A 27,664-nucleotide genomic window follows, 5' to 3' on the forward strand; every position below is an offset into this window, starting at 1 on the left:
TTCCCCTTTGGGGGAGCAGCAGGCTTCAATCAAACCTAGCTGAGGGTTGGGGCTATTCTCCCTTCTTGAGGGTCAGGGTGATGCTTGAACTTTCCTTGCCTCTGCTTCCACACCCCCCCATCAATCTCCCCTCTGCCCTGTAGGACATCTGGGGCCACTCTGATTTACAACAGCCTCCCCACGGCTGCATCTTGATGGGGACTTTGCCTGACACTGTGAGTGCCTCTGATCACTGGAGTGCCTGGCAGTCACATCCCCTGAGCAGCAGAACCCACACCCTTTGCAGAAGGAAGAAATCTCTTGCCAGATTAACGTTTTCCACATTAAATTCTACATGGCTTACTCTTAGGAAGGCATTAGGTTGGAAATGGCTAAGCTGTATGTATTGTGTCAAAGTGCTGCTGTGTGCATGGCATTTATAGGTTAAAAAATGTGTTGATTTTTACTAATGATAATGTAAATAGGACTCAAGATGGAGACTAAGAAACTCCAGCCCTTATTGCTCTTTGGGGATGGAAAGGATGCAGCTATGTTTAACCTGAGGCACTCTCAGGTTGTACACAGATCATTATTACTGCCATTAGACCCACATTTGTCCATTTGCTAAAAATCCAGCCCCTAGAACATTCATAATACCAAACACACTAAACCAGTGTGAAAAATTCCTCCTTTTCCTACTGCCAGGAAATACAGATGCTGACTGGCTGTGTTCCAGTTACAAGTACATTTTTCAATAAGGCTTCTTATCATAAATATATTTTTCATTATTTCACAGCCAGTTGAAGCCTGGTCATTGCTTTATAGACTAAGAGCTCTTATCAGACTGTTCCAAGTTTGGGCACTCCTCAGTAGAACTGTTGTAATGGCCCAGAGCCCAGAACAGGCTTTTTCCTGTGCTGGATGCTCACTAAAAGAAAAGAGCACTGTGGTGTTGCCAGGTGAAGTGGCCAGAGTGTGCAATTTGAGTTCCTCAGCTTTTGTTTTAGGCAATACAGCCAAGCTTGCCAAAGATTGCTTATTGTTTTTTTCCTGGAAAAATATAGGTGAGGGTAGGTGACAGAGGTAAGGAATGAGTACTTGTGTTGAGCATGGAGCAAAGTGGGAAGGAGAAAGGCTCCATCCAACTTCTTCCCACCTACCTGTGGGTATCTCTTGGGCCACAGCCCTGCAGAGACTCAGGATGGAAAGTGCCTCAGCATGTGCTGATGCCTTTGTGTGTACCAAGAGTACAAAAATGAGTGGAAATTAAAAAGCCACTGGGTTCTTTGTGAAAGCAAAATCCGGTGACAGTATCTCAGGTTGGGCCAAGCCAAAGCAGAGATGTTCCTGTCTCAGAGCTCACTCTTGAAAACTACAGGTTTTTTTCTTCTCCATTCTTTCATTCCCCAAACCTCTATCTCTTGCTTACTTCCATAAGGATGAAAAGACTGATGTCAGAAAATGAAGGGCTGAGCCCAAAGCATTTTGCTGAAAGCCTACAATCTCATCCCCAAAACAAGGATTGGTATTCCTAAATCTAAAATCTTACATATTTGTGGATAAAGGGACACCATTAACACAACTTTCCCCCCAGAGATATTTAAATTATCAACCTCTTCTAAAAGAATGAGATGTCAGGATTATTTTTTCTTGCTCAGCCACTAATCATCCAAGCACATCGATATAATGCCAGTATCTCGTTGACTTTTGCTGGAGGACTGTCTCTTACTGCCCAAAACTGGTCTAAAAGGCAAAAAAAAAAAAAAAGATAAAATAAAATACATCAGGCATGGATGGATCCCACAAGTCCCCACTCAGCTGAGAAATTTTTTTGCTCAGAGAAATCACATGCCAACTCTTGCTACAGCTTTTGTTCTTCAAAGCTACTGTTGGCTCTCCTTCCTCCCAAATTAGTGGAACCACTATGCCAGGCCATCTGGCACATCAAAATCCATCTTCACATTTCCTTATCCAACCCACTGACCCCAGTGTTTCCCCCCACTGACTAAAGAGATTAGCCCATCACCTCCTAATTGCAGCAGTTACACCTTGTCTGCTTTACAACGCCCAAGAAAACAAATCCCCAGGTTGTTTCAGAGTGAATGAATGTCATTCTGTTCTTTAAACAAGCACAGCATTTCTAAGAATAGGGGATGGCACATACATCAAAACAATGAGTAGAGTCCTTAGGATGGAAAGAGAAAAATAGAAAACCCAAATACACTCTTCTCAAACCACTGAGGCTAGCGGGGCTCTTTGGGCTTGTTTAGCTCCATCAAAGCAGTACAGGGAGTTTTACCTGGTGTTCCTCATGGTAAGAGAGCAACTGCAAGGCTAGTGCAGCCCAGACATTCCTTGTAAGGACACTGACAAGAGGGTGGTATTCCAGTTCACACCTCACACCCCTAAGAGGAAGTTTCCTGAAAAAAAATATCCTAAAAAGACAGTCAGAAGGAACCAGCAACCATGGATGGGATGCCAATAATCTCTGTAAGTAGCTGTAATAAAAGTCAGATGATGCATCCCCTAGAAGTCCAAAGCAACAACTTAGGTGAGATGAAGGTCTCTGGAATAGCCAAGGAAAACAGAATTCCACTACTGATGGTACAATCTGTGCTTCAGTTTCTTCAGCTGAAAAATAGTGCTATTGGTATTTATTCTCTATATTAATTCTTCATGAATGATCAATGATCTCTAACTGTGAGTTCCACTTCATAGATTTATTGAATGTGCTTGAACACGTTAGCTGGAGATCTGATGGAAATTCAGGACTAGAGGAAGAAGTGGGAAGGAAAATTAGAACTTTCAAGTAAAGCTAGAACATTTAGTAAAGTCACAAACATAAAAGCACCTGGCCCGTCTTGCCTTGGAGGCACACCAAGCCCCTAAGGTGTTTAATTTGCAACCTTGCCTTATATTATTGCAAGTTTTAAAATTTCCAGAGCAATCCTAAAAGCCTCATTAACACCAATAATTATTTATCAGTGAAGTACTAGTATGATCAGGCCATCAGATTGATAAAAAAAACAGCCTTCCTCAGAGTGTTGAAAATACAGCAAGCTTTGCTTGTGCCTGGGCATTGGGAAGCCTGGGTCCTCCCCTCACATAGCCAGGCAAGATTAAGATGGAGAAGGGCCTGGGAGAATAAATTTTCACCTCTGTCTGACAATTTTGTGCATCCTCACTCTCTGTTTAAACACACCATCAGACAGACATTTCCCACCACATTTCTGTGATAATTGTTCCTTCCCCATGCCTAACGTCCAAGAAAACTTCATGCCCTCATCTCACAGGGGATGGAGCACAGCTGAGTTTTCTTATCAAATGAGCCAGACACCTACATGTCAGCTTCTCCACCATGCAAATCAGACTCATCACCAGTGGGGAAAACCCTAAATGAAGTGATTGCCCCTACTCCTTCAGAGCAGAAGAGGGTGTTGACCTCCCTCCTGCTCCACTACCACCAGCCCAGGTGTTGAGGAAAAGGCCTGATCTCTTTCCCCATCCATCAGTGCTGCTGTAGTGCCAATGACACACAGCTGGGATGGAGGCAGCTCTGATGTTCTTCAGAAAACTATACCAGGAATTGGGCCAGAAAGGCCCTGAAACAAGGGACAAGGCATCTGGCCAGCCTCCCTCCCCATGCAGCATTCTCTGGCTTTGGCCAGCAGAGACAGAAATGCAGCTCTGCACTAATCCACCAATATTGACAAGGCTCAGGAGGGCTTTATAAGGCAATTCCACATCCAACAGGCATGGATACAAGGGTAATACCTTCTCACCCAGAGTACTAACAGCATCCTGCAGCCCTCTCTAACCCTACAGAAGAAGAGTGGTTATCAACCAACAGAAAAGTTTTGCAAAAAGGAACAAGTTTGAGTTTAAACAGAATTCTGAAGTCTTAGAATCACAGAATTATTTGGGTTTGAAGGGATCTTCAAAGACCACCTAGTCAAACTCCCCCAAACATTTTTCATCAGATCAGGTTGCCTAAAGCCCTCTCCATCACAATCTTGAACAGGGATGGGGGCACCCACAGCTTCTCTGGGCAGCCTGTTCCAATGTCTCACTACACTGATCATAAAAAAATTTCTCTCTTATGCCTAATCTAAACATTTCAGTTTAAAGCCATTACCTCTTGTCCTGTCACTGCAGGTCTTGGCAAAAACTCTCTCTCTGTCTTTAAGTCCCCTTCAAGTACTGAAAGGCTGTGTCAAGGTCTCCCCTGGGGATCAGGGTGGGTCAGGCTGATTTAGTCCTTAATAAGACAAAAATAAAGTTTGAATCAAGATAATTCTGATACTGTACTGGAGAGCAGAAGAGGGTGGGCACAGCTGCAGTGGAGAAAAAAGTAGCAGAAGAGTTTAATTCTCTACCACCTCCACCAGAAATGCCTAGGGACAATAGAAAAGGTAACACAGCCCATCATCAGGCCAAGCTGACAAAGAAAATGCTCCCACCAGCCACATCTGCCTGGCATAGGCAGGCAGCCACCATCAGTCTGAGAGGTTTTCTCAGCCCCCAAACTATTTAGAAGTCACCACAATTCAGGTAACTGTGGAATATGGGCTCCAAGAAAACCAGCAAAGTCTCAAGCTACAGCAAAAGACATATGGAGACAATTAGGAATCATGTAATGAAAAGGGACAGGCATGAAAACAGAGGCAGAGGCAGAGTCCCACAGATCTCAAGCTCTCACAGTGAGCTTCAGGGATGTGTCTGCAGGGACAGGAGTTTTGTGACAGTCTCTTTAATCACAGGCTCCTCTCACACTTGAATCAGGCTTGGGGCTGCAGCCTCAGACTTCAGGACACCCAAGGACTGTGGCTCCAAGTGACTGGATGATATTTCATTTCACTGCATGTGATTTCTTTCCCACACGCCTCATTCCCCTTTGTGCACATCAAGGATGGAAACTTTGGCAAAAAGATTGAGAGAAATTAAGGGTGGGCATTAGTTACTATTTTTGACAGCACTAAAACAATATATGAAAAGGGAGTTTGGGGGTTTTTGTTTTATTTTTGGTGGGGTTTTTTTGCTGTGATTTGTTGTCCCTGACTTGCAGCTTAGAGGGGGAAAAACAGAAGACAATGTCCCATCTGATGCCTCCCTGATGGAGTGACAGAGGCTGGCTCTACCAGAGCACGGCAGAAGTTGTGCTTTTGGGAGAGTATTGTTTTTATTTCAGGAGAAAAAAATAAAAAAAAGAGGAAATGAGCAATCCCAGAAGGAAAGGGTCTGAATGCTTCCTCAGGCTGCATCACAGAGAAAAGAGATTGCTATTGTCAAAGGGTGCTTCATTGTTCTGATCTTTCTGAGAAACCTCAAAATAGATCCAGAAATGTATCAAGAACAGAAAACAGATCTGTTTCTTTGGCTGCCCATTTGCAGTCTGGCTGGTGAGACACAGACTACAGCTTAGCAGTGCTAGTTACCCTGGTTAACCCTTGCTCTTGCAAATCACATTTAATAAGAATTAAAAAAAAAAAAAAAAACACACCACTTTGGACCCATCAGGAGTGGGCATATAGAGAAGCCAACTTTCCCTCATGTTAATAACCTCACTGATTTTTAGTGAATTACTCACCAAGTCAGGACTGCCCTCCACTTCATCATCAGCCCCCTGGCTAATCGATAGCAACTAGTTACTACAATAACAGATCAGGCTCATTTTTCCTTTGGTGCCACTTTCAAATATCACACCCACAGTCTGCCCTCCCTGCCAGATTACTTCAAGCACAAACTTCCATCCAGGAGTCAACCTCCTGGCAATACCTCCAAGACAGAAAAGTAGGATGTAAGAGAGATGCAAGGGCACAAGGATTTCCTTAAGGATCAGAAAATGGCTTTTAACCCAGGAAGCAGTGGGATTTACCCCTCTTAGCATCTTTAGCAAGGCTCCATCTCATGGGAGCAGCTGGAATCAGCCAGGGTTGCACCTCTAATCTCCCAGAGCTAAGGACCCTCTGCAAGAGGAAAAATTGCTGATAAGATAGATAGATAGATAGATAGATAGATAGATAGATAGATAGATAGATAGATAGAGTGAGTCCCAGCACAGCATCCCCAGAGCTCAGCACTGCTCCTGAGCCACAACATCTGCCCAGGAGGTTGCTGTAGGCACAGACATGCTGCTCTCTTCCATGAGAGTCTTGGGACTCTCAGTCCCACCTGCTTGATAAAGCAGCTTGGGCATGGCTGCAAACAGCCCCTCAGGAGCCAAAACTGGCATGAAGAAGGACAGACAGAACAAACACAGGTCAGAGGTGAAAAGGTTTGTCTTTCTTTGTCCCCAAAAAAGAGTTTCCTGTGTTCAGATGTTGGGGAGGCTGGTGTGAATAGATTCAGATTTTCTGATGGGTAGATGACAGCAGTGCTGAGAGGCAGAAAAGGATCATCTTCCTCACAAGTCAAAGCAGTAACAATTGGCCTTTAATCTTCAATATCCTGTAACAGGCAACTTATTCAGTCTTGTACTCCAATGACTTAAATCAAGATAAACATTTTAAAAACACCTTATCATTCCTATTCTGATACCATACTGACCAATCAGCTTGTTTTCCACCCTCAGCAGGCCTTGCTTGAGCAGAAATAATCACCCTCAGCTCCATCACACAGATTCAGGAGCGCTGGGAAAATACACAGGAGGCTGATTGAACAAAAGGCACTTCAGGCCTGCTGGGGTCAGAATGTGTATCTGTATGGGAGGTTGGACTCATCACTAATCCAGCTCTGTTTTTAATGAGATTGGTTCCCATTACAGCAAAAGGAGATCCATGGCTTAATTTGCCAAGGGGACCATTGTCACAGAGTTTAGGGAAGCAAAATAATCTTATCAGTTTGAACTTGAACCTTGCCCTCCAATTATATGGACAATGTTTATGAAAAGAGAGATAAAGAGATTTTCATTTATCCAGCAAGAAAAATGGATTGGCTGACACCAAGCATTCAGTTTCCTGCAGCTGCTGATAGACCTTTACTGTCCAGCCCCTGGGCTGTACCATTGCCAAATGCACTAACTACTATCTGTGCACAGTAACTCTGCACCAAACCCAGGGCAAATGGCACCAAACACATTTATAGTCCAACTTATTGATACAGCAGAGTCTCTGCTCCTGTAGTAAAGCCAAAGTGAAAGCCTGGGGCTGTCAGCTAAAGACAAGCAAATCCAAATCAGAAAAATGTTTCACCCACTCTTGCTGAACATCTCTCTGCATCCCCCTACAACCCATCAGCTCTCCTTGGCTGCTGTAGAGGCCATCCTCTTCTGGGAGTGCTGCATCCCCCACACCGCAGCTAAAACAAAGCACATTATGGCAAATAACAGCCAAGCTTCATCTATTCTTTTTCCCATACAACCCATTCCATCCAAGTTGTTTGGCTGAACAAAACCCCAGCTCCCTCCTTTATTGTGAGGCCAACAATGCAGGAGCATGTGAGCACAGCGTGGGTCACAGATGTGCGCGCTCCGGCACCACCGTGAGCTGCGGCATCGCCACACTCACTTTGACAAGGCTGGAACCTCTTTCAGCTGGAATTCAGATGAGCACATAAACCAGGAAGCAAAGGGTGTTAACACAACAGAAGTGGCCCCTGCACAAAGGATACATGAAGAGAGGGGCATGCTTTGGAAACAGTCAGATCAACAACTTCGGTTTCCAAGGGGTTACCCACACAATAAAAATCCAGAGGGAAATAAACTCAACAAATCCCAGAGGATCTATTTTTAGCAATATCACTTGCACTGCAGGATCTTTATTTGTGCCTTTGAATAGATACACAAACTTTTTTTTTCTTCTTTTATGGAGGAACAGAAGCAAGCAAAAAAAAAAAAAACAAAGAAAATTGGAGGGGGAAATGTCTTAAATGTCTTCAAAACTCATTTTAAAAGATCTTTTAGAATGTGTTTCAAGGACTGACCCCAAATTTGTAACTCAATTTTAAGAGCTCTTATCTCATCCTAAAAGTACCCTGAAAGGATGACTGCCGTAGGGGAAAAAAAAAAAAAAAAAAAAAAAAAGGAGGAAAAGTAAAAAAGGAAACCACTATGCAAAACAAAACCCTTCTCACAACTGCACTTTATGGCTCAGATCATATCTGCCAGCTGAAGGTTTCCTATAATATCAACCTCTAGCTCATATTACACATAAAATACAGGTGTAATGTTGCCCTTTCCTTAGTGTACTGTGTCTGGCTGTGATGGAGTTAATTTTTTTGCAGCAGTTTGTACAGTGCTGTGCTTTGGATCCACAGCCAAAACATTACTGATAATATATTAATGTTTTAGCTATTGATGAAGAGCTTTTGCACTGCATCAGCACCTTGTCTGTCCCTCACTCTGCCTTCCCAGCAAATAGATTATAGGGTGCACGAGATTTTGGGAGGGATACAGCCAGGCAGGTGGCCCCAGCCAAGCAAAGAGATCTCCCATGCCATGTAGCGTCACGTTCAGCAATAAAAACAGAGTGGAGTGGGATAAATCAGCTTAGGAACTGACTGAGCATCAGCCTGCCTGTGGGAAGCAGTGGTGATGACTTTGCATCACTTATTTTACTTTTTTTTTTTTTTATTTCATCCACTTCTCTTTCACTATTTTTATGTCATTCCATGAGTTTTCTTGCTTTTAGTCTTCCCTCCCTCTTCCCCTGTCCTACTTGGAGGTAGGAAGTGGAGGCAAGCAAGCAGTTGGGCAGTGCTTGGCTGCCTACAGGTGTTAACCCACAACACTCAGTTCTGTGCACTTGACTTTGCAACTGAAATGTCCATTTTAACCTGTGCAGTCCAATTGCACACAGATAATATAATACTGGAGAAGGAACTGTGTACTGAGTACATTTCTTCCTGCTTACCACAGCTTAAGAGAATAGATAAGGGGCTGCTCCTGGAGAAGAAGGTGGATACTAAACAATCTCTGAAATATTGGGCAGTTTGAGCTCCTGATGCTAATCTCTCTGCCTTGGATCCTTATCTGTGCAATGCAGGTAACATTCCAGACTCCTTCCAGAAGGGTAAGTACATCCCTGTAAGTACATCCCTTACAACAAGCAGAATAGGGTTTAAATAACATAATAGGATTTAAATACCATTAAACATACAGGAAATAAGGCCCCAGGGCTATAAAGAACAAAAGAATAAAGAAAGCAATTTTAAGGCCACTGTTCTGTGCCCTGGACAACATAGGAATCCCAAGGAATTAGAGAAAAAGGATGTTCTCATTAAAGAGTAACATAAACACCCAAAGGGCTGGACTCAAGAAGTTAAGACTACCTTAATTTTAACATTTCTTAACTTCCAAATGTTTGATTGAATAATAATACTGTTATTCAAATGTTTCACACAAAAGTTAAACATTTTCCAAACCAAACAGCAGAATTTTGTCCCATAGCATCCTGTGGGCACCCAGGGCCACAGCAGCACTGCATGTACAGACCCCACACAGACCACAGAGAGGAGATTTCCCAAAGACTGAGGGCCAAAACAATAATCCATAACCCAGCCACAGGAGCTCAAGTTACCACCTATCACTTTAATTGCACCAAGTCTCTGCACTCTTGGCCCAACACAACTTTTAGGAAGAGCGTGTGAGCCAAAAGCCTTTGCATAATACAGCAAACATGGGAAATTAATGTCAGGAATTGCACCTGCTGTAGAGCACCCTTAATTTCAACACCAGCCCACAGTATGATACAGAAATCACAGAGGAAACATTAGCAGAAAATCCCCACACTGCTGTGTTTGTTTCTATATTTACTAATGGGAGTAAAAGCCCACTTTAAACCCTTGAGGCTGATACAACACATGTTGATAATATCACAGCGGCAAAACCACAGGCATCTGATAGTAGATGAAAATAAAATAAAACAAGCACACTGGGGGTCTCAGAGTAGGTGGTCTGAATGGCCCCTTCTTGACAAGCAGCACCATCAGGTACCCAGTTTGTCAAGGATTTTGTCTATATCACCTGAAGTCAGCTCCCTCTCACACTCTGAGGATTCTGATTCTTTTATTCTGATTCTTTCTTCCTCTTTGTTAAGAATGTGAGATACTTTACCAACAGCTGGATGTGAGCTCCCCTGCCTGCCACAACTAAAGTGCTTGGACAACATCTCCTGCAAATTCCTCAGCAGCACCTACATCCATCTGTTCATTCAAACACACTTCTGACACCTGAGCTCTCAGAGGGTTTGGCCAAACTGCAGCTCACACACACACTGCTCCATCTTCATGCAAGGATCCAGATGGATCCAAGAGGGATTATTGAACAGCAAGCCTCAGCATCCAAAGGACCCCCATCAACACTGACACCACAATTCAAGAGCACAGAGCATATCTGAAAAGACTCAGCCAAGATTTATTTCCTGTGCAACCCAGAACTACCAACTCATCATTGTCTCTCTGATGTGAGAAGACACACACTGAGCTCCAGGCAGCCAGGCACTGCACACACTGAAAGGGGAGACATTCACAGTTTTAATTACTACAAATGAGTTCATACCCTCAGTTAGTGAGCTGAGCCAGGCACATTTGGATTAGCCCAAACCCAGGCTGAAAGAGCCACAATTCACCATCCATCCTCAGGCAAAAGAAGCAGCAAAGTAAATAAATAATAATAACAGGTAACCCAAGCAGCTCTCTTAAGCATGTTCCTAATTATTACTCCTACACTAGTTTTAATCTGCAAGAAGATGAGTTGGGATTAATTTCTGTGGTTCTGTTCATTCTGTACAGCTCTTGGCAAGCCAGCAAAGCTGCCTCACAGCTGAGCAGATTTTGGTCTGTGGCTGCCTTTTTGAAAGAGCACAAAAATCCCAGACAGCAGCAATGCTGGATCAATGAGGCTCAGCACTGGAAAGGACACAAGGAGACTTGTAGTATTGTACCAAACCATCCTGACCAAAAATCCTCTCAACCACTTTGAGGGGCACATTGGATCTCTTCCTGCAGGCAGTCACACACCTTTCAAGGGACACAATCTGTGAAACTCTTTGGTACCTGTATAAAGAAATTACAAGAGCACAAAAAACCAAAACAAAATGGGCAGTTGCTTTAAATAATCCGTCCCCCCACCCCCAGGGATTGAGATTGCTATTTTGGAGCAGAAAACAAAAAATTCAATCTATACCTGCACAAACATGCCAAGCATAAGCAGCCAGTCTCAAATAAGACATGTAAACAGCCCTGGTGTTGGCCAACTAAATCACTGTACACCCACTTAAACACAGCCCAGGCCAATCTTCAGCTCTGAACACTGAGCACTTTGGGAGATCAGGCTGTGTTTAAATTAGCATCAACAAAGGATCAGCACAGTGCCAAGTGTAAATACACAGTTTTTCTCCTCCTGCAGAGACTGAGCTTATTCTCCCCACTCCCAGATGAAATTGTGAATTTAGCTTCTAAGTATCTCAGCTGAAAAAAATAATAAGTCAAAATTCTCACTTTTTTATTTTTAGTTGACCAAACTAAAAATATAAAATTTGTGGCATATAAAATGTGCTTTCACAGTGCCTTAAGTCAGGGAAAATTTTTACCTGAGGATATAAACAGTTGCTTTCTTTAATTCTGCCGCAGTTGTATCCCTGATAACACAGAGACATAGGAAGAATGCTGCAAGGACCATTTCCTCAAATTGTCTGTGCATCTAGTGGGATACTGGGATACTTTGAAGTCATTAAAACTACCAGAGCAGATTCTTTTTTTCCTTTTTTGTTACTAGTAATAAATAAAGTCTTTCTGGTACTAACAAAAGTCTTCATCATTTTCTGGGCTTCTGCAATTAGTAGATACAATATAAATACTGCCAGTGATCACCCAGATGTTGGGATCCCTGAGGTCCCTTGGCTCCTGCTGGCAGCTGTGATGGCCAAACCAGAGGATTTCCACGTGACAGGAGCCAGATGCACACATATGGCTCTTGAGCTTGGAGTCACTGCCTACATGAGGTTTCACACAGACCCCTCATGAGACATCCTGGCACCCACAGCAGCCCCATCCATCCCTCCCAGACTGTGTCTCCTTTCCCTGGCTCCACAAACACCAGCCAGCAGCTGTGTTTTTGCAGCAGTAACAGCAGTGCCCCTGGTGACTGCCCAGGACCACAAACACAAGGAATTGGAAGCACGTGTTTGTCATCCTGCAGCTCAATTTGCTCCCCTCAGCTGTCAGTAAAAGTAAATGTTGAATATTTTTACAGTCAGCAGGCACAGAGTCTCCCCTCACAGCATTTTCATCACAACTGTTGGGAAACCCACAGTTTTCTGGAGCATGCCTCCATACAGAGGTGGACAGAAACCTGTATCTTTGCTTAAAATGGTATTTGGTATGGATAACATGGCTTTGTTGATACCATGGAGCTGCATCCCTACTGATAAACCAGAACAACTCTCTCAGGCACCAAAATAGCCCCAGCGTCTGCGATGATTCTTTTCCTGCTCTCCCAAGAGCAGCAGATCTGGCACTTGGTACCCACCCAAACTCCTACTGATTTCCTCCTCCAACACCTCCCAGCTCTCTGAGGTCTTTAGACTCTTTTCCACAGTCAAACAGACACATGTGACACAAACCCCAGCTGCAGCTTCCCCCTGTGAGAACCCCTCAGCCACGGCTCCCAGACACAGCCACCCCCTTCAGCTCCCACCCCATGCAGCCACATCTCCAGAACGTTATCAGAAGAGGCCAAGTGGTTTTAAAGCAGCTTTGATGAGGTTTTGGATTTTGTCAGCTCTGCAAAGGAGAATTTCTGTACCCCAGCATGGCCAGTTTGCCCTCAGTAAGCCAAACTGCAGCCCAGGCAGCTGGGATGGATGGAGTAGCACATTCAGCCTCCAGCTGAGGAGGAAAAGATCACCTGGGGCAGGGACCTCTCTAAGCAGCAATCTGAGGTCCATCCTACCTCATCACTCAGAGCCCTTCCCCAAGACAAAGTATGGAGGTGGCCTGGACATGGCCCAGGCTTTTACCAAAGCCTAAAGCATGCCTGCTTGCCCCTAAGGTCAAAAATTCAACCCTCATTACTGAGTTACAATTTATTTTCCAGTGTGGTGGTGTATCTACCTTTCTCTTGAAAATTCCCTCTTTTACAGCCTGAAACCTTCAACACATGGAAATCCTGGATCTCCCTTGACACCATGGACCCATTCAGGGCTATTAGGCACTCAGAAGCTGTTAGCATGTAGATTTTGATGATAATTTGGTGAATGGAGTTGTCAAACAAATTGCCTTTATTATGGACTGATTAAATGCAATCAGGGAGAAGTGCCTTTCCCCTCCCCAACTCCAGCCCTCATCACTCAAACAAACACACTGAGCCAATTAGCAGGGAGGTGGCAAGAGCAGCTTTCACTTGAAACCTGATATTCTTGGGGAAAAGGGAAAAAAAAAAAACCCAACCAATCACCACCACCAACAATTATAACAACAGCAACAAAAATCTTTTTGCTTTCAAAACCAAAATGAACCTCCAGGGAGAGGTTCCAAAAGCTACCCAGGGCTCACCTGCAGGGTGTGGATGGGAGTTACCTGTGTTCATCTGGCTCCATGCCACATCAGCTCCCTTAAGCAAAGTGCTGCTCACATCCAGCTTGTGCCAAAATCTAATGCAAAGAACATAAACATTAAAGCAGACCCAAGGGGAGCAGCACTACCGGGGCTGGTTTTTCTTTCAGCTGGGTTCTCCTGTGTCAAAAAAGGCACTAGCTCCCAGCCAAGCAGTTTCCATGCCTAGAAAACTAAGTTTTTGGCTTAGGTGCTTGCAGTGGATTCTCTGATGTCTGTAAATGCTTGAGTTCACAACCCTTTCTGCAGTATGGAGGGACCTGTCTCCATTAACATGAAACTCGTGGCAATCCCATAGATCTGATGCCACCATCCTTCTGCCCAACATGCCTGAAATCAGCTAATAAACAGGAAAATCCTTGAGGAGAATCAGAGCATGGCATGATACCAACGCAAGTTTAATTCCTTGCAGGTATGCAGCTGGAAGTTAAATGGTCACCTTGGCAGCTGTGGGCAGAGCAAAATTCAACATGTGTTTGCATGACTTAGCTTCAGAGACAGGAACATCGTGGCTGAGTAGAGAGAGCACACAGAATATGAGCAATAGCTGTTGACTAAGCTTTCAATGCCTGCATTTAAAGTTAGCACCAAAGCCTACTTTTGGGCCCATTTTCATTAACCTTGTCCCCCTGAGGAGCAAGGCCTGAGCACATGGATCACTGCCTCCCAGAGCCCATGCAGAGGAGCTATGGCACAGCTTCCCCTGGCAGGGGCAAGGGCATTGCTCTGTCTTAGACTCTCACTAAAATTAGAAAGGGACTAAAACAAAGGTCAAGTTTTATCAAACAGCAAGGATTTTGGAGAATTCATTGCTGCTGCAGAGATTAGCACTAGAGGTTTATGGTTAATGTACTGAGATTGAAAAGGCCAGATTCTTACCCCACACCTCATCACAGTCCTCAAGTATCAACTTTAACATTAGGGGAAAGTGACACATCAAGACAGCAGGTTCTAAGTCTTCAAACAGTCCTGAGCACAAGAACAGATCACAGAATGAGATTAAACCAAGAGGTCATTCTACAAGGAGCCACAGAGAAAAAGTCCAGGTCTTCTTAAGAAGTGGCTGCAAAGTGCCTGATAAGTCCACTTTCTCCCTCAGGATCTGCTTCCTACCCCCACACCCTGCTACAAACATCAATGTTTAAAGAACTATTAAAGAAAACAACTTCAAAACTCTTCACATAGTTCAAATACTTCACTTAAAAGGAATTTGAATTCTTACATCTCAGATTGCACCAGACCCCAGCAGGACACACACTGCTCATGTTCACATTGTGGCATTTGAGCTGTTCAAACAGGAGGGATGGAGTGTGCTGTGTGCTCAGGGGTTAGAAATCCCCACCAGCCCTGCTTGTGCTCTCTTGTGAGAGCTGAGACTCAATTAGCCACATCTCTGGGCACCTTCTCAGGGTGTGCCTTGCCATGACCTACATGAAAATCAAATCCTCCTGCAGCTGAGACACACATCCCTTGAAGACCCAGCCAGTGGAGAGTACTGGGAGCAGTGGGATGTGGTTGGGTTTGAAGTCCTTGGTGAGTCTTTTATCCAGCCCTATTGCAGAGCTGCAGCATGAGAGTCAGTGCTGCTGACTTATGATCTGATTAGAGCTCAAGTCTTGTTGTCCCTGAGCTTCTCCCTCCAGGGCTGGACCCACAAACTCTGGCCCCCATCACACAGCCATGGCCTATTACGAACAGCAGCACCTCCTTGGTAATGCTGGCCCAAACCAAGCTGAGAAGCCAGAGAGGTTTTGCTGCTATACAAGGTCTACAGGACTGAGTTTTAAACCCCCATTCTTCCCCAAAGAGCATCAGCTGCTGTCTCTGGACAGTAGTGCTATTCATTTGCAAGCTGGAAAAGCCTTTACGTCCCAAAGAGCTGTGTCATCTCCCTGCAGCACCAACTGCTGCAGAAACCTCTGTGGGATCACAGCAAGCCTTACATTCCTCTGCAGTAATATCCAATACAAATCCACTCATCTCCCTGGGGTGCAGACAATTTATGTTTTGGATGCACCACCTCTAGGTGGGATGGCATACAATAAAGCTGTAAGTTGCCCCCAAAGATTTTCACCTGTTCAATTCCAGTCATGCCAGAGAAGAATTCAGAACATGCTGAAGTATAGAAAAGGGTATAACAGGCCAGAAATAATTACAGTCAAATAATATTAGAAGGATGTCCTCCTTCCATTCCTTAAGCTAGCTGACAATTCACTTACAGGGATAACAATGACAAACAAGATTCTCCATCAGGTAGGAAGAGTTCCCTGGGCTGCTGCTCCTTCAGAGAGGCACACAGTGCAAACCCTCATGCATTGCAGGGAGGTGGACGGGGTCAGTGCAAATGTGCTGGGAAAGCATAAGGTGTGATTTGGGAAATGCTGTACCTTTCCCTACCCCCTATCATCTTGTGGGTACTCAGCTCCTGAGCTTATAAAACTACATTTGAGCTACTACACACTGGGTACAGCCCTTTCCTGCAGCAAATCATGTTTCCTGTCCTGCAAGGTACAGTCAGTCCAACAAGACTGGGGACATTTGCCAAGCCTGCTATCAGGAAACATAGGTTGGACCTGGCAGAAGGTTTCAACAGTTATGGAAACTCATGGGAGGTTGTGCTGTGGGGATTACAGACCCTGCTTCAGAGTACAGTCTTGCCACACACATATGCAGGGATACAAGCCACCCCTCTTCTCCCAAAGCATGATAGTCCAGTTGGATGCTACAGAAAACTTTGTTATCAGCAACTTTCTTATCCATTTTTTAAAAGAACAGCATCTGGTCCCTCTGCCAGCACCACTGAAGCCTATCTCATTTCCTTCCACTGTTGCAGCTATGTTGTACAAACACCATGTAAAGCACCCTTGCCCTGGGACACCTGGACACATTTTAACACTTGGCAGTTTGGCCTGGCTGGGAAAACTTTGTCTACTCTTCAGAAAGACAACTCCTTTCCCCGCTGCAGCTTTTGCTCCCATCATGCCTACTCCATGCATCCCGTCTGAATCAACTTGCTTGCAAGCAGGAGCACAGAGAAAGCTCAGTGCCAAGAAAAGGATAAAAGCACACCAGAAACAGGGAAATGCCTCAGTCCTTTCCATTCAGAGGCAGATCTGCCTTGAATGGGAGCCCCCAGGACTGATGTGCCCCCAAAGGAGACTGAATCACAGGCAAGCCAGCCCCCTTCAATTCATATTAAGACTTCCAGCACCGTACATATTCTTTCCCCCACCCTCCACCACAAGCTCCTCCTTTCTAACACAAATTTCCCACAGCACACAGATACATGCACTCCCAGGCAGTGAGCAGCAGTGCTGGGATGTGTTGAAACCCAAGTCCAGTGAGGTTCAACCCTTGCAAATGACTCTTTTGCATCAGCAAACTATAATTGGCAGCTCTTATCCACTACAAGAGTTTTGCAAAACACCCCTAAAGAGTATGCCAGGCTACTTATTCACACTAAGACCCAAAATTAGAACCAATATCCTAAAAGAAAAGTGGCCCTCACTGGGCACTCCCAAGCAAAATGATCAGCCCTGCTGAAGCTGCAAAATGAATTCTGTTGTTTTCTCAGATCCACATGCACATCCAGAAAGAACAGAAGCAGAAACATAATTTTAAATCAACTAGCGCACCTATAAAGTTATAAAACTTACATGGGACTCCAGACTTTGAAAGTGCTGGGTATTTACCTGCTGTGTACAACTCCAAACAAGTGCTATCAACATTTTAGATTCAGAAGATATTATTAAATTAGACTTTTTCTTGCAGTTTAAGAGAGCACAGGCTCAGAATATAATTTGTTCTGTGCATGCACCTCCTTTATCTCAGCTCAGGGGGCTTTTGCAACAACCAGGAGATATATGTTAAGAGGAGGGAATCTGGCCCACTACAAAATAATTCAGACTTGCTATGTTAGCTTTAATTTACACCGTAAACCATCCCAGTCTCCCTATCTGCCTCTTTTCACTCGAGAAATACAGCACAAAACGTGCTAAAAACTTACACAGGTTAATACCATTCCTGCTACAAACTTACACAAGTTAACACTATTGTTTCTCTTGTTCCCAAAGTTAGTCAGACGAACTCTTTTGAAATAGGTTCGCTAATTATGGAGAAAGGCTTCTGAGAAACTCAAAATCCTCTCACGGAAGACACTTTTCATCTTTGGCTTATTTTTAAAAGATTAAAATTACTTCCCACATAACTATCCCAGATCTGCTCACATCCCCTTTCCCCGAGCTGCTCCTGAGCACTGGGATAAGAGCCCCCACGCACGAGCAGCACACGGAGGGATCGGCGCTTCTCCCTACCTGAGAAGTCTGCAGAAGTCTTGGCAAAGTTGCTGAAAGCTGTCAAGCACATGAGTCCTAGGAGGAAGGTGGAGGTGGGCAGCACATCTGGGCAGCACATCCTTAGGTGTCCTCACGGCTCGTTTTCTTCCCGAGGAAAAGAAAGCGGTTCCTGTCCCTGCCCAGCACTCCTCATTGCCCGGAGAGCAGCGTTAGTCCCATTGCTGGGAAGGCTCGCAGCCAGAGGCGGGGAAGGAAAAGCACTCGGCACACACGCACACACACACACATCCCTGGGAGTGAATGAATCCCGGCTGACGAATGAGACAGACCTACCTGAGCCTTGGCGGAGTTCCCAGGGTCCTAAAAGGCACCTCTTCACCTCTTTGCCCAAATTTGCTGCAGACTGTTGTGCAGCTGTCCAGCTGTGGCACTGCGAGCTGCACTGGGGGGCAGTCGGGGAAAGGGGTGCCCCGAGGGGCTGGGTTGGAGGAGCCCAGCTATTGTTGGATTAGACATGCAGGGCTCTTGTCTCTCTGGCACAGACAGACAGAAGGATGAGCAGAGTTTTCAAAGCAGGGAGCCCAGAGCAAAGCACCTGAGTTCACCTGGATTTCTGCTCTGACGGGTATTTGTAGATGCTGCTGAAATCAGTGTGAGCAGTAGTGTCCTGCCAGACTGGTGACAGGAAAATTCTGTGTCCCCTCTTGAGAGTGATCCCACAGTGAAGGAGACTTTGCACAGGCCCAGGGATCAAACCCTCCTGGATCTCACTGCAGGACTGGGACTAGTGTCAGCCACATATCCAAAATTCTCTTATCTTTTGACAGCAGAAAGCCATGCCAGGCTCCCCTAACCCACTGGACTCCTCTATCCTCCATCAAACTCAACAGAGGGTTTTTCAGCAGATCCAGACCTGTGGTTTTCATAGAATTGTGGAATGGTTTGGATTGGAACAGAGTTTATAGATCTTCTAACTCCAGCCTTTCTATTATGGGCAGGGACACCTTCCACTAGACCAAGTTGCTCTTAAGAGAACACAGGCTCAGAATATAATTTTTTATATTCTGTTCTATTCCCATCCAACCTGGCCTTGAGATCCAGGAGTCCTGGCTCCTTCCTTAGCAATTATTTTAACTTCCTAGCATGGCTCTAGATGCTCACTGAGCACTGCTCACCCTGCAGAGTCAAAGGAAGGCTCCAGGTCACCTGGAAGCACATTCGGTGTTTGATCCTGCCTGATTTTCATCCATATCCTGGCAGCATCAAGCTAGTCATGTTAACTTGAAAGAGCTGAGAACTGGGGACACAGATAGATGGGTACAGGAAGGAGGTCCTGGGCTTTGGTCACAGCCTTAGCTGCAGCTCAGCCCTATGTTTGCATGTAAATAATGGCCATATCCCACATATCCAGGCTAGGGCAGGAGCTGAGTGTTGGTGCAGAGAGAGGAGGATGTATTTCACAGGCAAAGCCAGCACCAGCCATTTAGCAGCCTGTGTATCCATACATTCAAACTAAGGAGCTGCACTGTGTGGGGCTGCCAAGGGTGGCAGCCACGGGGCCAGGCTCAAACACAGCTGCTGAACAAAGCTGCAGCACCTATCCAGCAAAAATGAGCTCAGTGGAAACACCCAAGGAAAAACACAAGTGGTTTTCACTCCTCTGTCCTGTTCATGCACAAGAAGTTAAGTGGAGCTCTCCAAAAACATTTATTTTAGAGCTAAAAACAAGTATAAGAAACTTCAGTGCAAAGGGCTCCGGGGTTTTTTCAGGGTTGAGTGAACTTCTAAAGTGTTTCTTATTCTGAAATTTCTAACAATGTTTCAGCTGTTCTCAGATGAATATCAGACTGGCTGCCTGATTACATGTTAAAGACATTTTCAAGAGTGCTGCCATGAATACCAGAGTAATTTTTTCCACCAGAAGTCTGTCCTAGGATGGGGTCTGTGGTCTGTGTACTAGAAGCAGACCCCAAGGGGAGCTGTAAGTCCCGTGGCCCTGTTTGCCTGCTGCCCATATGCGAATTGCTCAAGTTCCAAGCAGCTACACAGAGGATGAGAGCAGAGTGGTAAATCTGGAGTTCGAGCTCAAATCCTGTCCATGACCACAGGAACAAGAGGCTATTCTGGTCTGATCTGCACCTAAGCACAGACCACAACACCTTCCCACAACACCTTTTCCCACCCTGAGGGTCTCCCGTGAAGCTGCAGATGAGTGTCCTCAAGGACAGAGGTGGCTCTGGGCTGCCCTAACAGCACAGACACAGCCTGAGATCCAACGGGCTCTGTAAAATCCAGCTCCAAGTCCCTTCTCTCTGCAGACAATTCTGCCCCCTTACTTTAAGCAGAGGGCTGCTTAAGCAAGATAAAAAAACAGGAGCTTCTATAGGCTGCCTTGCTCTTTATTTCACCTGGTACTTTAATCCCACCTGCCAAACCCCTCTGACAAATGCTTTTCCAGGGTTGACCTAAGTTTTAAAGAGAAAATACCAGGAGATTTGACTCCTGGCATCTATATATAATTCTTGTCTCACCTAGTTCTGCTACCCTTGCCAAGAGGAAGATTCACCACTGCTGTTTTACAGGCATGAGATAACCATACCCATTACCAGATTATCAGTCCAAGCTCCTTATGAGCAAGACAAAGAAACAATAGGACCCCTGGAAATTTAGCAGCCTCTGGAAGAGGGAAGCACTATTTGCTGAAAAGAGCCCACCCTGTTAGCAGGTGTTGATTTTACTGATTAAAGGGTAATTAGGTTTGGCTGACTCAATATATGGGGAAGAAAAAAAAACTTCTGGTGACAAAGGGCTTAAGGCTAAACACGGACAGTGTGCTTGAGCAGCCCTTAAGGTTAATGTGAATAAAGCCAAACCAAAGGGGAGGGTGTTGTCCTCTGAGAGCTTTTTTTAAAGTAAGTCTGTACAGATGCCTTCCAAAAGGAAAGAAGAAAGCAACTCTTGCCAAAAAGAACAAGAAAAAAAAAAAAAAGGAAAGAAACACTGGCCTTTGAGAAACAGCCAATTCAGTTAAAGTCCATCTCCATAATGCCCTTATTCCCTGGGGCATGTCGGAACATCAGCTGTGTTTGCAAGGCAAAGAGGCCACCTGTCCCAGCACGGCACAGATAAAGGATGTCTGTCATGGGCAGTCTCATGGGGTAAACATGAATCAAGGCAACACCAAAATGGAACTTTACTTTTAGGAGTAACAGCCCTTGAAATCCATCCATGCCTTCAAATACTTCTCTGGGGATAGGTAATAACACATATAATGATATACATTCTCTTGCATCCCTTGCTCACAAAGCCACCCAGAAGTGGGAATAGGCCAGTACTGATGCAGTCCAGCATTACATCTTAGCTTGGAGGAATGATATTTGCTCTCCCTCCCTCCACAGATTAACTGTGGAGAAGTCTCACTAAGTCTAAGATGCCTAACAACTGTACCCCAGTCCTCCTTTTAGACTATGTTACTTAAGTGCATTTTTCTCTCCTCCCATGCTCCTCTCTTGTAGATCCTCTCCTTCTCCTGCTGCACATACAACTGTAATATCTGAAACATGCATGTAAATTCCCAAAGTACAGTTAAGTACAGCTGCAACTGGGCAACTGAGGCAGTGAGAAAGGAAGTAATTTGTCATTCAGTTTTGTGACCCCAACATTATTCAGTTCATAAATAGTAATCAGGAATGGACCCAGTTAGGATGATTCCCAGTTTAATGCTGTTTGTGCTGATCTTGCTTCCTTTCAGGGCTGATTTTTGGTAATGCTTTCTCATTTTTTACTGATCTGGCACCATTAACCTCTTCCTTGCTGATAAAACCATCAACAGGTAAAGGCTGGTCAGCAGAAGGGCTGGACCAGGAATAGATCTCAGCTAGAGAACCAGTTGTAGGATTGAAATCCTGTTTGTTTACACAGTCACATACAGATTTATTAGTACAAATTTTCTAAAACTGCTCTTTCTTTCTAACCCTAGTAACATTACTCACTTCTTACGGGTTTTTTCCATAAAGCCTCAACGCACTCTCCAAAAGGCCTTGTTGCATTCTGCCATTTCACACATGGACAAAGAACAGTCATATGTTTAAGGTCAATACTTTTTCAATGTCAGCCAGGGGAAATTGACAGAGATAAGAAAATATTAAATACTTTTTAAGTCCAGCCAGAACTCTTTCCACTGGGCCACATTCCTTCTAAATGAATGTAAATTAATAACAAAATATATGTGCATTTATATCTACAGAAAGAAATGTAAACTGGGTGGTCAGAGCTTCAATATAAAATAGCAAAGTTTTCCAGCAGAGTACAGCTCTTTGTTTCCTTTTTTTCTTAATCTTTCTCCTAAGAGTGTACTATGGAAACAGATGGGGTTACTCATGGAAGTAAGCACTGTTTGCTTTCATCAATTTGAAGGCAGAGGACTTCACATAATGCAGTTTTGCAATACAACACCAAGTATCTCACAAGTAAAATCCATATTCAATGCTAAACAACAGCTGTGCAGAATATTCAAACTCAAAAGCCTTTGAAGTTTTCACATTTTGTGTCACTCAATCACTTCAGTTTACAAAACGAACATAAAACCTGGAGGACTTTGCTCCATACTGGGAAAGGTTTCAAGTGGGGGTAGTGCTTCAACCAAATTCTGTGTAGTGTAAAAGCCTCAAGTGATGCACTTATCCCACTGAAACATTGGGAAACTGAACAAAGTGGTGCAAAGTCCTCCAATGCATGAAAATGTCAAAAGTAAAATATTTGAAGACTACAAAGTGATCCACAAAAAAGCTGAAAACTTTCTCCTCGTGCCTCACCAAGTAACTGGTGTTGAAACCTCTCTCAGTTCTCTTTATTCTAATAATTCCATGTTCTATGTCAGAGGCTACTGTGTGATCTGGTGATTTTTCTGGGAGCAGCCTATCCAGTTGGGTTTAGTTGGTATCTTGTGCACTGGATGTTCTTGGGTTAATAATCACTGTATTAGAACTACAGGAATCTGGAGTCATCTTGATCTTTGTACTACACTGCAAGTCACATAAAGGTTTAAAGAGACAAGGTTCACCTTGAGACCTTCAGGACCTTCACTGTCTTCTGATATCTGTAGAGTGAAACTGTTCTCCACTTGACCTGACTCATAAGTCCTCTTCTAACAGGTTTTCTGGGTAGATTTCTCCATTAATTGGATGATGGTGGGTACTGGCTTTACTGTTTTCTACCCCTATCTTTCCATTAGTATATTCAATAGCTCTCTGGGAGTGCTTCTTAGATGAGAGGCTGAATTTGACACCTGAGGATACCTATTTCTGACCTCCTTGGTCTTGGCCTTGAAGAGCACGGACATCCCAGCTGGTTCAATGTGAGCAGCAGTATGTTTTTCCTATTATCTTACCTATGGTCATCAAGGGAGAATCATCTCAATCCTACTGCTATGTAGGCATGAGTCACTTCAGGTTACAGATCCCTTTTAATCTGGAACTCCACTAGGTTCTTCCCTTCTGTTTTTCCTGTTTTACTGTCAACCCTCACAAATAATTTACATTGTCCCTGATTTCCACAGGAACCAGAACTGTTTCTCAGATTAACTTGTTTAGAAGTTCTCTGCCTGTCCTGTGGAAGTAATATGCTATGATGTTATTTGATTTAAAAAGGAATAATCTCAACATTCATCCTTAAAATGATACCATGAGCATTTATCACAAACCTCTGTACTCCACTCTGAGGGCAAAGACAGTAGATCGTAGGACAACAAGAGAATCCTTCAGCATTCCCCAGGTTCTTCTGTCCCTCGTGGGCACACTTCTTCTCCACACAGCCCATCCTCATGGAAACTACTGTTATAACTTACACTGAAAAAGCCATTTTTGTTGCCAGAGACCTTTCCCACAAAAAAGACTGTTTCCAAACATTGTCATAAAGTCTTTTCATAAAATCCACCTCTATATTAATAGTCTGAACCACATAAGGGTCTGAACACAGGCACTGCCACTCACATTTTGGACTAGTCCTTGGTTCACTTTTGATCCAGGCCACCTGGATCAAACAATCCAGAACATTTCTGAGCATGGCTTGGAAGTTGACAGGAGCTTTGGCCATTCCCAATAGGCAGGAAGGAATCGTGGCTTGGAGTTTAATAGTGTAGCCACAAACAGATGATGTGCTCTAAGAGACCCAAGAGTGTTTCAGGAATTTGCAATATCCTTGATAAAGACACAGTGGCATGGGCTGAGAAATGAAAAAATAACTCCAGAGCAGACTGTCTGCCAATGCTCAGCATCTTCTCCATCTGCTACTCAGGCAAGCCTGATCACAGCTGCCCAGGGATGACAGGGCATCCTGCAGTCTCCTGACTCCAGCACAGCTACAGCCCAGGTTGCCATGAGTTTGTGCTCCCACCTATGTACAGTGATCAGCAGGACAGATCATTCCTTCAGGAGCATCCAGCATAGACTGTGCTTAAGCTGGATCTGGAGAAGTGAATGAAAAATCTTGTTGGGTGCCCTGGTTCCAACATAACTCAGACAGATCAGCTTTCACCTCAGATTTATCATTGCTTTGGAGGAGAGGGTATTTCCCTTGGTTTTGGACAGACAGCAAATTACACAAAAAATCTCTGGCTCACAGATCACAAACTGGTAAAAAATCAAAGGGAATCAGAGGAAATGCTTTTCTGCTGAATGAGGATAATTAATCCCAAGTGTAATTTCACTGGCATCAGTGCAAATTCAACAATGGACTACATCTACCATTTGCAAGAAGAACAGATTTGTGTTCTCCTTTCACATGTACTTAAATATACATTTTCCTTTCCTCTTTTAAATCTTTTCCATTTGAGAGGGCTGTTTCAAGAGTAACCATATGCTTTCACATGCATTTTAGTACTCAGGCCAAGAATATCACCAGGTATTTTCTTTCACAGTGGTCCCAAGAGACTATCCAGTGACAAAGTCCAGGTGTGCTGGGCAGTGCAGACAGCACTGGACTATGTCATCTAAAACAACCCAAGGCATTGACAAGGGCATTGAAGTCCAAGACAGTAAAATCTCCACACTCTGTAGCCGCAACACTATCATTAGTTGACTTGGTTCTAGGGCAAGAGATGCTTCTCATTGCAGAAAGCTCATACTGAAATTTGGCTGCAGTCACTGTCTCTGGGCACCTGGCTCACACATCCCTGATACCCAATGTGGTAACACTACTCACCAGACCAGCTAGAAAGGATGCAGAGGAAGGAAGGAAACTTTACAGGTTTTTACAGCTATTTTACATGAGATTTGAAGATGTCAGAGTTCACTAGGCTGGGCATTGCCTGGACTGACAGCAGTGTTATGTGCAGAGCTGTGTGTGTATGGGCACAGCTTAGTGGGTGCATGCATCCAGAGACTACATAAAATAAGTATAAAAAATGGCTTTTCTAACACAAGTAACTTGCCTCAGAAACACCTCAGCAGAGGCAAAAAGAGACTACAGCCCGCTTAGATTCCAAAATATTTTCAGTTTTTGCTGGACTATCTCCTTGTGAACACTGACAAGCCAGCATCACCCTGCCAGCCTTACCCTGCCCAACACTGGTGCTGTGCTCTGCCCTGTCCTGCACTAATCCCCTGGGTGCTGTTTCATGCACAGCCCTTCCCTGGTCATTCTCAATCTCAGGTCTTCTTGTCCATGGAGAATATCTTACATTTATTACTACACTGCAGGTAATTTCTTGCTTCACTTGCTACCCCTATCTTGGACATGCATAACTAATCAAATTCCCTTTTCCTTTCCCAGTGGGAAAGGTAAACCAATTTTTTTCTGTTCACTGAATCTATCCCAACACAGCTCATCTCCACCTAATGCTCCTTCTGTAAAATGAACCTTCTGATAGAGGAAGAGCAGCTTTGTCCATTAAAAGAAGTCTGATTTGAGGCAGTTTGGTTTTCACCCAAAGAAGACTGCCACAAATGGTGCTGTGAACAACTAGGAGAGCTGAGAGTTTCTTTAGCTGGTTTCAGTTCAGTCAGTGTCCAGAGCTGCTGCTTCTGTGGTGGAAGAGGCAGAGACTCAAAGCTTGTAAAGCCCAGTTCTCAGGTGAAAGCCCTGCTGTGAGTCCAGAGGGAAGCAAAGTGAGACATAAGGCAAGGCAGCAGTTTCTCTCTCCCACCTATTTTCACACAATAGTACTGCACACAGCTGAGCCAGTGCACTGGAAAATAACATTATGATTTCTAAAGGGCTTTTGCTAAACAAAAGATATAAAAGACATTTTCTCTTCAGGTTAGTCACTAGTCACTCAAAAATGAAGAGCAGAAATTGATTTGCTTTGTTAAAAATAATGAGAAGCCATGACTTTGAGCAATTTGATCATAAATTTTTGACTTGCTTTTCCTCCTGCATACAGAGGTTGAGATAATAGATATAATTTACTATGACAAACCACCAGCATTAATACATTAATCAAGAAAAACAAATGGTTCCCCCTGAAATCTCCTGCCCACCTAGAGAGAGTAATGGGGTTATAAATAGAGAAAGAACAAATATTGACTCTATGAAATGTAAAGGTACCTGGGAGTTCACCCATCAGTCTTTCGATTACACTTGCCTTTCAAGATAAATGGGATTTCTTTTATAATTCATTTCAATTGGGTTTTCAAGCATCTCAGGAAACAGGAGGTCTTTTTAGGTTCCCAACTGTAGTCCCAACAGGACTTCCAATTTCTGGAATGAGATAGATGCTCCCAACCCAAGACCTGTCTTCCAGTTTGAGATAAGTACTGAAGGAGCTGCCTGGACTCATCAATGAGTTATTTATTTAATGGTGTTCCTGGGGAAGCTTTCTGTAAAATGGCTCTGGAACTCAGCCTCCATCACTCAGACTATACAAGCTTGGAGGCAAGGACACCTCTTGGCCTCTGGACCCACACAGGACTCAAGGAGACCCAAGAATTTACTGCCTAAGGGAAAGACCTCTGGCATCATTTACTGAACTTAACCTTGCTTTGTCACACACTCTTCATAACTCTCTAAACTCATAACATCTCACTCTTTTAACCTCTAAGCAATTATATACCTTCTACACAGTTTATTGGATTATTGGAGTAATTTCAACGTTGTCTTCCATATTAGACACAATTCCTCTTTAAAATTTCTTACTAAATCAGAAATTTAGTAGAATCAAATGTTTTATAAATGCTGAAGTCAGCCAGTTCCCTTCCGTAACCTGTAAGGGTGCCACACATCCCAGAGGAAACAGAATTCTGAGTGGGAGCATAATCAAGAGGAGTGGGGACATAATCAAGAGCATAAGACAAGAAAAACAACAAAGCCACACAGCTCAAATTCTCAATGATCTTAAAACATCACAGATTCCAAGAGGAATTTAAAGACATTTCTGACTCTGAACACAGAGTCAGCATCTACTGAGGCACTGGCAAAGCTACCAACAAACCAGATCACATTTCATACGTCCCCTGCACCCTGACAGAAATCACTGGCACACATTTTTTTTTATAACCCATACAGGTTATACAATAACAATTTACCCTCCAGGGCTGGAATGCAACAAAGGGAAAAGGAAATGGAAGAGCATGGGTGTGCACGAACACGGCAGTGATGTGCCTCGGAAGCCATGGCTGCTGCCAGAGGCCCTCTGGAAGCCTCAGGCTCAGAGGAGCAGATGTGAGCCCTTTCCCAGCACTGCACAGAGGGGAGAGCAGGCACTGGCCTGGCAGGGTTAACTGTGCGTGGCTCCTGCAGGATGCATGCTCCAAAACAACCCAGGCTCCAAAACAACCCAGGCCCGCGGCTGTTTTGACAGAAGGAGCGGAAGATTTTCCAGTCCATCGCTTTCCTGAGCTCAG

At 44.2% G+C, this 27,664-nt stretch overlaps 1 protein-coding gene across 1 annotated transcript in view; it reads right to left on the minus strand.

Moving 5' to 3' along the window:
- LOC131556183 (protein eva-1 homolog C-like) overlaps positions 1-17,943 on the minus strand; it is a 201,090-nt gene extending 183,147 nt beyond the window's left edge. Inside the window, exon 1 of the mRNA XM_058802633.1 lies at positions 17,844-17,943. Within this exon, the coding sequence (XP_058658616.1) occupies positions 17,844-17,943 (100 nt within the window). The remainder of the gene's footprint in view (positions 1-17,843) is intronic.
- Between the last annotated feature and the right edge of the window lie 9,721 nt (positions 17,944-27,664).

The sequence above is a fragment of the Ammospiza caudacuta genome, chromosome 3 (assembly GCF_027887145.1).
Source record: "Ammospiza caudacuta isolate bAmmCau1 chromosome 3, bAmmCau1.pri, whole genome shotgun sequence".
NCBI lineage: Eukaryota > Metazoa > Chordata > Aves > Passeriformes > Passerellidae > Ammospiza > Ammospiza caudacuta.